The 15,981-nt window shown below is 39.4% G+C and overlaps 1 protein-coding gene across 1 annotated transcript; it reads left to right on the top strand.

The window, feature by feature from the left end:
* The first annotated feature begins 2,415 nt into the window (after positions 1-2,415).
* On the top strand, positions 2,416-12,063 carry pgm1 (phosphoglucomutase 1). The gene is made up of 11 exons (XM_079680549.1): positions 2,416-2,736; positions 4,907-5,069; positions 5,255-5,398; positions 5,736-5,861; positions 6,146-6,336; positions 6,940-7,094; positions 7,213-7,328; positions 7,439-7,574; positions 7,970-8,153; positions 9,813-9,947; positions 11,354-12,063. The coding sequence occupies exons 1-11, from the start codon at positions 2,491-2,493 to the stop codon at positions 11,441-11,443; spliced, it is 1,686 nt and encodes a 561-aa protein (XP_079536675.1). The 5' UTR covers positions 2,416-2,490; the 3' UTR covers positions 11,444-12,063.
* Positions 12,064-15,981: the final 3,918 nt, after the last annotated feature.

Here is a 15,981-nt window from a genome sequence, read left to right on the forward strand (position 1 = left end):
TTATGTTTCCTTGATACTTAGATCCATGTGATCAGACAGGAAACGTAGATCTCTCTCAGCTCTCCTCAAAACAATGCAATATTTTTTGGATAAAAACAAACAATGGTGGATTGAACATCTACTTGATATGCTATTCTACAATGATGGCCGAGAATCCAATTTTTTAGACGTTTGATGACATAATAATAATAATATTAATAACTTTAATTTATATAGCGCCTTTCATCAACCCAAGGTCGCTTAACAAAGAAACATATAAGGACAAGACATAAAACAGGTGGCAGAAATGGAAGTGTTACATTGCAGGGGGGGAGGAAGAGTGAGTTAATGTTGGAAGCTTTGTTGAACAGATGAGTTTTCAGGGTTGATTTGAAGATGTTCAAAGAAGGGGCGTTACGGATTTCAGCAGGGAGGGAGTTCCAGAGGGTAGGGGCAGCGACACATAATAAGTTATATCATAATATATTTGTTTCAATGGTATCTTATGTCTGACGAGAGAGACTAAACTTTGCCCTAAGATTTAATTGCACATTAAACTCTAACTATTTAACGGCTGTTGAAAAAGCAGTTAAATGGTCAAAGACATATTTTGACCTTTTATTTAGATCAATGCATACATAATTTTTATTTTATTTTGAAATGATCAATCATGCTTTTTTTCCTTTACTTAACAGTCTGTTTCAGCCTGCATATTACTGTGTAGCTTGTGGTTATTACTACTCTCCAAACTTTTAATACAGTATGGATCTCTGAGGATTTGGAGCTGGCAATGAAATGGATTCCTTTGCATTGCGCTCAGGTCTAAACTTTATTTTGGCCTTTCCAGTTGAGTGCAGTCTTGACCTCCTATTTATATCTCAAAGTCCATTATTTGCCCTTTGACTTTCTCTTCTGAAACAGTAGAGCCGACTAACTAAATGTCACATGACATATGAGATGTATTTAATGTGTGCTCTGCCTTTCCCAACACAGAGGTTTAGTAACACTCGACTGCTCAGGGCAGTTGGGGTTAGGGGGTTTTAACCAATATGTCATGTCTGTTGATGATTTAACTTTCTTATTAAGTGTTTTTGTATTAGAGCTTTTGTGAATAAATAAATGGTGGAAAAAAAACTTGGAAAGGCGGTCAATGACATGGCAATAATATGTTTATTTACTATTGCTATAGATTAATAGAACTGATCTTTAGTTTTCTGCGCCAGGTATGTACTTATATATTTTTCTCTTAATGGTATTCAGAGATTAAAATACTGTTTAAACAGCTACATATCCTGGTTGAAGAAAAACCTCCACACATAAACACACCCTCCGTTCATGATGACAGGTCTGACGATAAACTTTGTTCTGCTTATAATCAAATACAGTGAGGCAACAGGCAAACAACAGTGACCTGAAATAGACTATTTCACAATATAGGTCCTGAGAAATTCACCCTTTTACTTAAATAGATGGGTGTGTAATAATATATTTCTCCCTGCAAAATTGTATGGGTACCTTTAAATCATTCAAATGTATTGACTCATTATTCATTTGACTTTTTTGCTGATTTCTTAGCTAGTGTAAAGGTATACAAAACATGCCTCAGAGTCATCAACCTTTCTGTACATGGGAGTTGAACTCTAAGGTACAAGAGTCCACTCAAGCAATCATCCTTCATTATGAAAATGCTGTTTTTTTCTCTGGCATTTCTTTATTAAGGTTAAGATTTCAATATCACAAAGCGAAGTAGATTGTCAGGGGCACATCAGCAGAGATGCTGTATGCTTACACAAGTCTTGAAGTTGGGGCATCTTTTTGGGAAAGGAAGGCCACATACCATTGAGAACATTGTCCTGTCTTTTTAGTATGTGTGCATTTTGAATTTTGAAACCTTGAAGAACTGGAATTCTACAGTTCATCACTTACACATAAGGAGTTTACAGACTAATTATATGACTTTTAGGGTCAATGTGTTTGCATTTTTTCCACTTTTAGGCCAATCATAATGTCACTAATGTCATAAGCAAAAGTTTCAATATTTATCTTCAGAATGTTTAACCCTATTTTTTTAAACACTATGTCAACCGTATTGTTGAGAAACGTAATGTTGTTGAAACCAAAGTTAAACAGCTAAATGAATGGATGAAATAAAATGCATATCAAAAAGTCAGAAACTAATATTATCTGTATAATGTGGTGGGGTGTCACAGAGGGTACATGACCTTGATAATCCAGGCCCGGTAACCATACTTGAGGAATGTTATATGTTTATTTAATAACATTACCAAAGTATGCTAAAAACTACTGTAAACTACAATGATCAGTGCAGCCATCATGTTGTTTGGAAAATCCTGCATGGCCTCTCCTTGCCCTTTAAACGGAGAAGGCGGGTCTGTGAGGGGGGAGTTGCCCGGTGTGTACGTGTAGCTGCTCAGCCACTGCAGTCGCCTCCTCATCGGGACATATTGCGGATCACACGGGGCGACCACAGGTCCTAACTGGGGGTCAACAATGGTGAAAGTAACGACAGTGAAGACCAAGCCGTATACGGACCAGAAGCCCGGGACGAGCGGCCTCAGGAAGAGGGTGACGGTGTTTCAGCAGAACCAGCACTATGCGGAAAACTTCATCCAGAGCATTATCTCTGTCATCGAGCCTGCCGAGCGCCAGGCTGCCACTGTGGTGGTGGGAGGAGATGGGAGGTTTTTCATGAAAGAAACGATTCAGTTGATCGTTCAGATTTCTGCTGCCAACGGGGTCAGTAGGAGAAGGAGTTTTGTTCACCTTGGCTGCCCCTACTGTGTGTGTGCAACGCTAGCATGCTAAGTTAGCTAAAACACCTACTGCCATACAGAGCCCGAATGAATAAGTTAGCATGTAAGCTATGGGCAGCCATCTAGCAAGTGGAAGTCAACCTAACTTGACAGGTTGCAACTGTACCTCAGTCTTCAGTACAGCTCCTATTTTATTTACTCAACTAAATTCTTGAACTGTGGTATGCTGTTGGCTATTTTAGCTTGCGTTAGCTACATTACCAGGAGAGGTGGACGGACTTGTTTTGCTAACGGTACCAATGTTTGTAATGACAGTTATGCGAATGTGTCACTATATTACAATGTATCGTTATTGTCGGTGTAAGATAACGTTACTCCGGTTATGTGGTCACCAGTGGCGAACCGTCAGGGCCTTCAAGGTATTCAGAGAATATCCTGGAACACTCAGATAAAACAACTTAATTGAATTATATAAATAAAATGTAATAAAATATAATCAAATGTATATTAAATGAGAATCGTATCTGTGTTGTTGATCTGTAATATTACAGTGTTACGTTGATTTGTTTGTCCTTCTCGGACCATGCACTACGCATTTCAGTGGTTTTGTGTTAGAAAGCAACCAATCAGATCTTGTTCTGGGTCTCTGGATAGAATATCCTTCAACCAAGGTATTCTACATCCTTGATCGAATGAGGGTGTGTGTGTCTACAGAAGGTCCAGTTGTGATAGACACGGTTCGCCACTGGTGGTCACAGAGGTAGGGAACGTTACAACAATTCAAGATTTAGCTATGGGATCAAGTGTTACATGGTTATAAGTTGGCCTCCACCAGGGAACTAACTAACTAATGTTGAATTATCTTGCAAATCACCCAACTCCTTGGCCTGAAAAATAAACACTGCATAGATGGCATACCTACCATAGATTTGCATGTTTTTTTATTTTCTTTTTTGCTATAATGTGACTGCACTGGCTCCGATGCCAGTCTGACCGTGTTGACCTTTTGTAGAAAGTGCATGAAGGAAGCCAATTAAATATCAAACTATTATTACCTTTGACATTTTATGCTATATAAAGTTACTGACTCTTGACGGCCTCCTGTTTTCTTTTGCATAAAGCATTGCAACATGACTTGCAAAATGAATGAGCAACAGCATGTTTGATTGTTGTTTCAAAATGAAGCATGGCCGTTATGTTGTTTCATAAGGAGCTGTGCAGAGATGTCTGCCTTCACTCTGATAATGTTACTGGAACGATTTTAGCCAAGAGGGAGCGTCATTTGAAACGTGCAGACAGTCACGTTGCCCTGCAAACCTCTACAGCACAGATGGGAATAAAGTACATTGAGTATGTTTGGGTTTTATTTAAGATTTTTGCATTTTTACCGTCCTATTCCTTTATCCAAAGTGTAGTACATATTATTGCAAGCATAAGGATGCCTTGTTATATTTTGACAAGACGTGTTTGCTTTTCAGGCTGAATCTGTGACCCTCTCTCTTGAGATGGCCCCTCTCTTGTGCAGCTAATGCAAAGAGAGGATTAGCAATGTTTGTCACTGAGGCCAGTAGGTTGAAGTTGCATGAAGTGGTCTGATATTTCTCCACAAGTGGTTGATGTTAGAAAATTAGGCAGTGGAGAAACTCTGATTGCCAAAGGTGCACAGACAGGAGCACTTCTGTTTCAAATGTTTACACAAAGCAAACTTTTGTATGTTTAAATAGGGATTCCTTGACTGAGATATTTACCTTTTTTTTTTAAATAATCATATACAAGATATACTTATTCTCTTATGTAACCGTAGTTTGGCCTTTCTACTATTTGCCCTAGAGTTAAGTAGTAGCTACATAGATCATTTGAGTGAGGATTGATTAATTAATCAATTATCTAATCTAATGGCATCATTTAAAATGATTTTGACAGTGATTGCAATGACATTATTAAAGCATAACAGGTTATTGTGTAAGTATGTCTATCCTAGCTTGCATGATATACAAGGAATAAGACCCTTGCATACCCAAAACTGAAACAAAAAGGGAGACGCTCAGATCAATAACCCCACCATTTAGCCATTGCTTTCCTGGTTCTCACCTGTTTGAGTATACATGTGTGTATAATCTGTGTGTCCCTGTATTTTGTATTACTTTCTGCAGATTGGCCATCTGGTTATCGGTCAGGATGGCATTATGTCCACTCCAGCAGTCTCCTGTGTGATCCGCAAGGTGAAGGCAGTGGGGGGTATTATCCTCACAGCCAGTCACAACCCAGGAGGCCCAAATGGAGACTTTGGCATCAAGTACAACATCTCCAGTGGGGGTGAGTGGAGACTGCATTGTGCAGCGTATACCATTTAGTTATCACATGTATTTACACACCTAAGGATCCTCTGCCTCTGTTGCATTACAAGCATTGAGGAGAAATGCATGGAGTCTTTTAGTTTTTTTAACCACAGTATATTATTCGGTTCATCATTTCTAACCAGCTTTTTACTTTGTCCCCAGGACCTGCTCCAGAGGGCGTCACAAACCAAATATATGAGATCAGCAAAACCCTGCAGGAATATCACATCTCCCCAGAGCTGAAAGTGGATATTTCCAAGATCGGCAAACAGACTTTTGAAGTGGACACTTTCAAGCCCTTCACGGGTAAAATGACATCAAGGACACAGTCCTTATCTCACATGAACGATTATTCATCTATTTATTTAATTGTTGATTCATGATCTTGCTGTCAACGTTGAAAATGAATAGCGACCTTCGATGTGGCAAATGTTGTTTTGTTTCGTTTTCAGACAGCATCTTCACAACTCTTAAACATATGGTAATCTTCATAATGATTGAATGAAGTTGGTCAGTTGTGAAATCTAACAAAACATCTGTCATGGTTATGAGGAAAGTTACCTAGCCTGCCAAAGTCTTTATCTTGACATCTGCTGCTATCTTAATCCTAATTTGTGCTCTGTTTCCTCTTCATTTGTTTCAGTGGAGATAGTGGACTCGGTGGAAGCCTATGCTGAGATGCTAAGGGGCATCTTTGACTTTGCTGCACTAAAGGAGCTTCTCTCTGGAGCCAATCACATTAATCTCCGCCTGGATGCTATGCACGGAGGTAGGAAACCGCACTACACAAATTCAAACTTTTGTGAGAGGCCAAAAAGAAATTGCAAAGAATGGTTTTGGGCCAAAATTCAAACGATGGAATCTGGGTTTATATATTAAAATAAATGACATATTCTCAGGAGGTATACTTATTAAGTAATAGCACAAATCCATTAAAACAAACACAGTCACAGTTGTTGTCTATTGTTTAGGCACAACCAATTTTGTAAAGGAGTGTGTGTCTTTTTAACCAAGTGTATGGGTCTATTTAAATAACTCTCTCTCTCTTTCTAGTGGTTGGTCCTTATGTGAAGAAGATAATCTGTGAAGAGCTGGGTTCTCCTGCCAGCTCAGCAGTTAACTGTGTGCCCAAGGAGGACTTTGGAGGCCACCACCCTGACCCCAACCTGACATACGCTTCCGAACTGGTCAACGCCATGAAAGAAGGAGAATATGATTTGGGCGCAGCCTTTGATGGTGATGGTGTAAGGCAATTTTTTTTATTTTGCAGAAGTGTAATATAATTTTATTGGGGAGAGGTGAGAGCAGAATTTTGAGATTATTGAAGTGGATTGGAATCTATGATGTCAGTACACATAAAGTTAAATACATTCTGGTCTTTTAAGTTTTAATAGAAAGTCCAAAAATAATGTGCCTTGGAATGAGTGATTGAATTAAACTAATTTTAACTTTGGCACAACACTTTATTAGGACAGTAAATGTTCGTTTTTTTAGCAGTTTCTTTTCAGCTCTACATCTGACAAAAAATGCTGAAATCATTATGCCATACACGGTCAACTATTCATCCTTCTCCTGCCTTTGAAATTCATAATGAGATGTTAGAAAAATGTTCGTATGGCATTTTTATTTCGGTTATTGAGATACCTTTTTGAGTGTCACAAATAACCTCTACATGGAATTGGGTGTAAAATATTATCAATAGGGATTAAATATAATCCCAAGAAAGCTTCAGATGGGTTGTCGTTCAATTTCCAGGATCCAACTGTCCATGCAACTAACTGCTAAATGTCAGAAATCCTGGCAGACTGTTGATCCCTTTTTGTTTTCACTTTTGTCTCTATTTGCAGGACCGTAACATGGTTCTGGGAAAACATGGCTTTTTCGTGAACCCTTCAGACTCCGTGGCTGTCATCGCTGCCAATACTATCAGCATCCCTTACTTCCAGAAGACTGGTGTCAAAGGACTGGCCCGCAGCATGCCCACTAGTGGAGCCCTTGACAAGTAAAAAAAAAACACAACGCAACAGCCAATCTTAAGTTTTCCTTCTATGGTAAAGTGCTGCTGTTCCAGATCAGTTCCAGATCAGTTTTTTTCTAGTGTGGTTTATTGTGTGTTCCAGTGTGGCTAAGGCTCTCCAGATGCCGTTGTACGAGACTCCAACTGGCTGGAAGTTCTTCGGTAATCTGATGGATGCCGGAAAACTTTCACTATGTGGAGAGGAGAGCTTCGGCACAGGTGAGTGAATGTTATCAGATTTATGTACCCAGAACTCCAGGAAATGAAAGGAGTACCCCTCGTTCACTCAATCACTCACCCCCTCTTCTCTCCCTCTGCTAACCGACCAGGCTCAGATCACATCCGTGAGAAGGACGGCTTATGGGCCGTGCTCGCATGGTTGTCAATCTTAGCCACCAGGAAACAGAGCGTTGAAGATATCATGAAAGATCACTGGCAGAAGTTTGGCAGGAACTTCTTCACCAGGTCAGTAATGATTCCTTTTTGAATGGATTACAAAATTGTGGGTTTGGGTTTTTCAGTATTGTTTTTTATTTTAATTATTGTTGAGCAGTTGTAAGAACTCATACTGTGGAAACAACTGATGTAGGTTTCTTAAATGATTATCTGGCACCTTCTATTGGGGAATTAGAGAACTGCAGCACTCAATAGCCCAGAAACAGCCAACTCATAATAAAGTGGTCTTACGATTCTTTTTTTCAGTTTTCTCTTGTCTCTTTTTAACTATTTTATTATTAAAAAAAATAGTATAAAATAAAAACTTGCGGATACTCTTAAACCCATCATTTTATTTACTGCAAAACCAAGGAAAAGTAGTTTTCAGATACGAGTTAAACACCAGATCATGACTTCATGTCCAGGTACGACTATGAGGAGGTCGACTCTGATGCTGCCAACAAGATGATCACGGGTCTGGAGACGGTAATGTTCGACCCATCCTTCGTAGGAAAGAAGTTCTCATCGGGTGATAAGACTTACGATGTGGCTCTCTCTGACAACTTTGCCTACACAGACCCTGTGGACGGAAGTGTGTCCAAAAACCAGGTGAGAGGCTGCAAGACAGGGAACACACATCTATTACCAATCAAATAGTTATCAAGCAATTATTCATAGTTTAGTTTATATGTACGGTAAGTATTTTAACTGTATCAATCTAATTTTAAAATTGACTGAATGTGTAATGAAGTCGTATTGAAGAGTGGTTCTCAACTGGTTTCGAGTGGGTCGCAGATGTGAGTGAAGAAAAAAAAAAAGTTGAAAAAATATATATCTTTTTTATTTTTTGGGAAAAAAAGTCAAACTTTTATTTTGAAGGCCCGATTTTCTAACGCTGTGCATGCAGTAGGCGTTGGACTGGAAGTACCGGAGACCATAAACTTCTTTCACATAGTGATCATCTTCTCAATAAAATATCTTTGCTGATGTTTTTTTCGAGTCTTCTGGCCAATCAGAATCAAGATTGTTGCCGGAAGTCCCCATGGAGAATAACTACGGTAGAACTATTCTTTATACATCCATGGGTACAACTTCAGATAAAAATGAACACATAATGAAATATGACCCCGGTTTGATGATTGACAGGTCACAGAACAATGGGGGCTATCTACCCTTACCCACAATTTAAAGCAATTCACACAGACTATCTCCTCTTTGCTCTTCTCTCTGTGTGGAGCAGCAGGTTCAGCTGTCAGAACAAAGTGAAAAACAAACAATGGCATAAAATATTAATATGTCGGGTAGTAATAAATGTATTTATTTTCCTTCTCAGAGTATACCACAATGCCTAGTTTATATGTTAGTATTTCAAAAAGTCTCCTGGGGGAGAATCCCCCCAGACCCCCCTTATGGGGTTGGGTTTTCAGCATGTGTGCCTTTTTATTTTATACAGTTCAGCTTTGATTCCATCATCTCATTAAACCTTATTTAAAAGTATTCTTTAATTTCTTTGAAGGGATATATGGGATATATGCACTGTACTTCACTTTAATTAATATTGTATCCTGAAAAGCGTATATATATATCTATATATATATAGATATATATATACACATTACAGCACGATTTTTTGTTGAATAGATTTGAGTGGTTCAAAATTCCGGTCGCGATTTATTGTCAAAGGAAAAGTGGGTACCGAGGCCTGACCAGTTGAGAACCACTGGTATAGAACATATTATGGCCAAGGAATGTCTACCAACATGCAGCAAGGCGATTTAAAGTAAAGGCAATTTAAAGTAAAGTAAGTAATACAATGTAAAGCCAGCAGGTGATAAATACTATAAAAGAGACAATGCACTGTAGTAACTTAATAATTATTAGATTTATTAAAAGGCAGTGGCAAACCGAAAAGTCTTCAGCCTTCATTCAAAAGAGTTTTTAGTTTTAGTTTGTTGTAAATATATGCAGCATAACAACTGAACACTGCTTCTCCATGTTTAGATCTTACTCAGGATAGAAAGCAAACCTCTCACCTGAGATATCTGGATGTTTAATAATGTAGCAGAAGTAAATACATGTTATTTTGGCACTGAACCATTCAGTGCTTTATGAACCAACATTAGTATTTTGAAATAAATGATTTGACAGACCGGAAGCTGTTTTATCGCACCCCATCCTTTCTAACTCAACATGTTTTTCAGCTGCTGTGCATGCTCATGAATCATAACCTCTTCCCTGTCTTTATCTGCCTCCCTCTCACTCCATCAGGGCCTGAGGATCATCTTCTCTGACGGTTCTAGGATTATTTTCCGTCTCAGCGGTACAGGCAGCGCGGGAGCAACCATCAGGCTCTACATAGACAGCTATGAGAAGGACCCCCAGAAGATTTACCAGGACCCCCAGGTCAGGACAATAAGGAGTCTTTCCAGACAGCTAGCACCAGAGAGAGAAAGAGATTAGATAATAAAGTCGAATTAAAAATAAACATTAAATATTTGAACAAATGAAAAATCACAGGGAAAAAAAGAGAGAAGAAAGGATATTAACATAGTTTGGCCCCCCAGCTAGGTTACAGCGGTCACATGTTAACTCACAAGGGCTCCAGCACCCTTCAGGCCAGTCAGAATGATCTGCACACTGCAGAGCAGCCAGCTTATTTTGGGTGGAGCCCCCCAGAAATGATTTCCAGATCCTTTATGCAACGTATGAGATGTTTGGCAAATTCTTGAGTTATGGCAGCTTATCAGGGCCCCAAGGAAGAGAGGATAACACAAGGGAAACATAACGTGTATGAGCTCCAACTAGACACTTCATAAAGTCGTTTTGACTAGTGAGCACAGGGAGGGGATGTAGAACAAGAAATCAAGAAAAAAGAAAAGTCAAATGAAAGAGCCCTTTATCCTCTTCAGTGTGTAAACACCACAAGCAAACAGATGAAACAGAAACATATTGCTTCAGAAACTTGACAGATTAAAGGCCAGCGGAATCAAGGTTCAGTTGGCTGAAAAGATACGAGCCGCTTTGGAAGGAAAGAGGAAGCATCTTACTACAACTTATCACATGTCTCCTAAAAGCAGTTTTTTTCTGGATCCAAAGTATTCTGCTTGTTACTGCTAGTGAAAACTCTCTCAAAGTTGAAAATAGCTATCAGAAAATTAATTTATTCTGACAGAAATCATATTGGGCGTTGATAGAGGACATTTGTGCTCAAAGTGTAATATTCATTTATGCAGCCAGCTCAAAGGAAATGCATGACGAGCTCTTGGTTGCATCATTTATATAAAGCAGTTTAATGAGAAGTACTTTGGCAATCTTAAACTCTCATGTTTGTATGGTGCATTTGAAACTGCAGCCACCAGCAATTTACTTAGCTATGCATTAGGACCATGATTAGGACTAGAGGAAAAAGTTAGCCTGGCTCTGCGTAAAAGGCATCAAAGTTCGCCACCCATAGCATCAAAAGCTACTGTTTTTTTGGGCAATCTGTACAAATGCTATGTTAAAGTGTTAGAAAGTCATATTGGGGTGTACTGGGGGGTTAACTGCTTGACTATTTCTTCTACAAGTAAAGCAACGTTGCAGTGTCTCCGTTCATCTGGAACTTAGTGTGCCCGAAAAATAGATTATTTTAAGCTTCTTGTACGGATCACACTCATTAGATTATGTCAATTCAAAATGTGTTGTTAGGTGAGATTTTGTTATCTCTTAAGGCCTGCAGTAGCTACACATACAAAAAAAACAGATAAAAAACATAAAATCAGTCCAATCACAGCTAGTCACATGTTCATGTGTGTTGTGTCTTTGTGCAGGTAATGCTGGCTCCCCTGGTTGACATCGCCCTGAAGGTCTCTCAGCTCCAAGAGAAGACTGGACGCGCTGCCCCCACTGTGATCACATGATTCCTCTGCCACACTGCCTCCCCTCTCCCCCTCAGCAACAGGATACCTCCGCTCTCTCGGGGGTGAAGTTGCCCTTGAATGCTGTCTTGGCTTCCTGGTCCTCTTAGAAACAGAGCTGGATGACAAAGTCTAACAAAAAAGGGAAAAAGAGGAGCTCTTGATTTACTTGCACTAAACTGAATGTGCTGTTTTCCTAAAATAAGTGAGAAGTGTCAGATAATTTGTTTTGACACGTCATTAAGTGCTGCCAGACAGACATTGGTTTGTCACACATTAATACTTTAATAATGGGATTTAAGGAAAACAACATTTAAAGATTCAAAAGTAGACTGAAATATTTGAATGGAGTGTGCCTCGTGTAATTTCTGGAACCGTGTTTGATCATTTTATTGTCCAGATCTGTTCCTGAACCATATCATTAAATGGAAACACTGCCAAACTGGCAAAAATAATTATCAGCAATTTTGAGCAACCTCACCCCCAGTCCCCTTATTGACCTTGTGCCTTCCTGTCCCTGTGTTCTCCAAAAACATCAAAACATCCTCTCAACCTGAACCATGACCGTATCCTAAAGCCTTGAAAACTAACACATCCACCATTAATAAAATACATAAAAGACACACTGTGGTTTTCAATCTGTTTCTTTTGTTTGTCTTTCTTAAATTCTGGTTGCTCAATATTTTTGTTAAATCAAGTTAATACGTATGTGTCTGTCTGTCATGGGCACATACAATTATTTATAGATTTTCTACCTTTCCTTCAAGAAACCAGCTGTTGCTTGACTACGTTTTGGGGCCAGCTGTAATTGCTTTAGCAGACCTGCGTTTATGTAGCTGAGCATTCAGTGTCTGTGGGGTGATATTAATGATACTTTCTTTTCAGCTGGGAAATTATTCTAGATAAACGCAAAGGTCGTGCGGTAGTGAGCCAAGTTGTATAGGACAAGCCTCCAGCAGAATAAAGTGCTTCCTAAAAGTGAACGCCTCTCCAAACACATTCCTGAGGGAAGCAGAGTAGCATCACCTGATGAATTGTCTCCCTCCCTCACAAGTCTTCTTGTGTAATGAGACTGTAATGTTGAATAACGATTAGAGTTATGAAGTGCCAGGAGGTCCCACAGGATATATCTAGACTCTAGAGTTGACAGAATCCGATTTTTATGAATTTTTGTCAAATGTAGTTTATCACAAGGGATATAAGTGAGTCATGTATAAGTCCCAACAGTTACTGTATTGGTGTCAACTTTTTCCTCACACAACTCCCTTATCTTGACGTAAATTGGCTACAATTTAGTTAATGGTAGTGAGGGTGGGAGATCAGGTGCACCCACGCACAGCACAGGGAGCGACTGACGTTTCTTTCCCAAGAAAGGGAAAATTGGCCTCAATCACAGATGGCACATTTTCCGACAATTTCGGCCATGCATGTTGGTGTCATTCACACTGACCAACAATCAGTTCTACCTGTTTGCACTAATACCCCCCAAACATATGGTAAAACCCTGAGCTGGAACTAATCAACCATTCATCTTCTAACAAATCTCTAAAGTATGACGAAGTTACATTTCCTGTGATTTCAATGACAGAAATTGTTAGATACATATTTTAAATAGCATTCTCTGCTTTTATGAGCTAAATCTGAATGAACATTTCCCATGTTTGATCTGTGTTTACATTAAGATTAAGGATTAGGCTTTGAGGGCTTATAGCCAGCCTTCAAAGCAATATCTGTGGCATTTGGGATGTATAAATGCCCTAAACAGTTCCTCTCCAGTCCCTTAGGAGTCCCATTAACCGGGTGGAAACTTTTTCATGTTGCACTGTTCAGACCCTGTCAGGCTGACACAGTGCAATCCTGCAGTGCATAATGTGTTCCCCTTGCTTGGCTCGTAATGGCTTGCAGGCTGTATTTGGATTGGCTGTCATTACATCAGGTAATCACAAAAGGCTTACATTAAACTGGCCTGGACCACAGCTATTAGATGTCCAAATGGCTTTCTCTGGAGCTGGCATGGAGCCGCCTTGTGTTTTTAGAGCGGCCTGTTCATTGCTCCCCTGCAGCAAGAGGGGCAACGCAGTGGACCAAGACGGTCATAGGCTATGGTGTCTGCACTGCGATCAGAGTTTACTTCTTTGGTTCTTGTAGTCATTCTGTCCTTACAATTCGCTTATGCCCCGTTTAAAGAAAACAAATGTCAGGTTTAATAATTAATTGTCAGTCTCTTCCATAACTTATAATTCAATGCCCATTTAATGCCATTGTGGAACAACCTAAATGGCCATAAGAATGATGCCAATGGGGATTGTACACTATGTGAGCAAGACTAAAATAATATGTTTAAGAAGGTGTGATATGATGTATGTCCCTGAAACTGAAGCTACACATTTTGTGAGTTATCCCAAAAAGAATCAGAAATTAGGCTCGTATGCCACTCAGTTGAAACTAATAATAATTGCAAATGTTTTTGCACTCTCCATGTGCAAAGAAAATATTTATAAATGATATATATCTGAGCTAGAAATGAGAACTCAAACTGGCGTGTCTTGTTAAAAACTTTAGCTTATCAAAATGATGTAAATAAGCTATGACAGGGTGTGTGAAGTTGAAGTCTCAGACAACAACCCCTACTTAAATTATAATTATAAACCTGGCATCAATAGATGCAGTGGCTCCACATGAGTCACCACCATCTTATCACTCGATGTTCAGTTTCTGGAGCTGAAGAAGTGTCCAGGATGAAGTGTGAGGCCATAAAAAGTCTTCAGCAACAGGATGAGATGACTGTGAACATTTCTGACCACACAGTTGGACCGAGCAGTGGGGAGTAGTGGCTGGCTTGTGTCCACACACCACTCCATAGAAACCTTTTTGATCTAGGATTTGAGATCAAGAAGAAACCGGATTTTGAACCATTAAAACTCTACGTGGTATAATCTATTGAATGCTTTTAGGTAGGCAACAGTGAAATCAATTTTTTCTCTTGAAACCTGATTTCATTTTAAAAAACAAAAATCTACTCTCTCGACGCCTATTCATCTTCTTCCATATGTGCTGCACTAAAAATACAAACAAAGGAAGTCAAATCTAGTACACACGTGTTTGACTTCAAGCAATTATTGTTCTGCTGCACAATACTTCAGATATATCCGGAGGCGCCAGGAATAATTGGAGAATATACAGTAAAGTTGCCTCAGTGTATACAATTACCTATTTTCTTGAAAAGTTTAAAGGAAAGGATTGGAAATGTGATGCTTTTGAATTGTTTATTGTCCTGTTAAACTGTATCTGTAATGAGTGTAAGATTTCCCTTTCCAGGGAAACTAAAGTATTGGGCTGGAAATGGTCCCTCCATTCTTCATTTATTGTATATCAGCACTGACTGCAGTATGTTCCAAAAGGCCCCATTGGGAATAGTGCAACAGACATTCGAAAGGTAAGCCCATACAAATGCAATATGTACAGATAATCTCTGATTTGAATGCAATGGGGGTTTAAAAGGGGGATTCAGAGGATGAAGAGAGGCCAATATTGTCTGTCAGCCATTAAATGATGTCTAACCAAGAACGGAAACTGTCTTGAGTTATCCGCTGATTGAAGAATGCGCAAAATGCTAGCACATTATCAGACCATGGTAAGGAAAATCTGATTTAAACACAAATTATTAGAGTCATCTGAGGATGTGAAGGAAAACCGATGCAGGGAAAGTTTTGGAGAAACATGGAAATGATGGCAGGGAAGCCACCACCACCCTCATCCTTTGATTTAATTGTATTGACATCAGTGCCAACTATGTAACAAGGGCCTCCCTGTCCATGTGCTGGGGCCACTGAAGAAACCCTTAGGGATCTGCTCTTCAAACAGACCTTCAGAACCCTAATCCGCTCCACCATGAAGGTTAGATTACTTTCACCATGCATGGTTGCAATTTTAATAATCATATCCTACTTTGGCAAAATGAAGTTGATAAACATCAAGGAGGGAAAATAGGCCAGTGTCAGAAATAATTTCTCTACTTGATCAGCCCAGTGGTGAGGTCTTTCTCCCTCTGAAAACCCCCACTCCTCGGAGGTATCTATCACAACCTAAACACTGCGTAGGTTACATTCATTTGGCTGCTTAAACAGGTTAAAAAGGCTTCCTCTGTAAGAATCACAACTGACATGTGAGGAACATCACCTTACACGTTTCTCCAAACTGCAATCAGTCATGCCCAATTTCGATTGGTTTGACAGTTACAGAGTTGCTTTGTTTATATTACCTCTGCGTGTGATATCACTGAAGCTCAATAGCTCTTTGTTTTGTTAATTGAAATTGTATGTGAAATGATTGCCATGTCACGCCCGCACATGCACACACTTTAGGTATGCGTATTTCTTTCTGCGGTCCAAAAGAATCTTGGATCACTAGCAGTATGCTCTCAACCCACTCAAAGTCCTTCAAGTTGCAGACTGAAGTTTTATGAAGTAAGAGCTACAGAGTGCATATTCACTGTTAGGTCCATTTTCACTCACAATTCAATTAAATCTGGAACAATTATA

The sequence above is a fragment of the Notothenia rossii genome, assembly GCF_949606895.1.
Source record: "Notothenia rossii genome assembly, chromosome: 1".
Classification (NCBI taxonomy): domain Eukaryota; kingdom Metazoa; phylum Chordata; class Actinopteri; order Perciformes; family Nototheniidae; genus Notothenia; species Notothenia rossii.

Coding starts and splice junctions, on each gene's coding strand:
- pgm1 (XM_079680549.1), top strand. CDS start 2,491: ATGGTGAAAGTAACGACAGTGAAGACCAAGCCGTATACGGACCAGAAG. Junction 6,337..6,939: donor CAGCCTTTGATGGTGATGGT/GTAAGGCAATTT, acceptor CTCTATTTGCAG/GACCGTAACATGGTTCTGGG. Junction 9,948..11,353: donor AGATTTACCAGGACCCCCAG/GTCAGGACAATA, acceptor GTCTTTGTGCAG/GTAATGCTGGCTCCCCTGGT.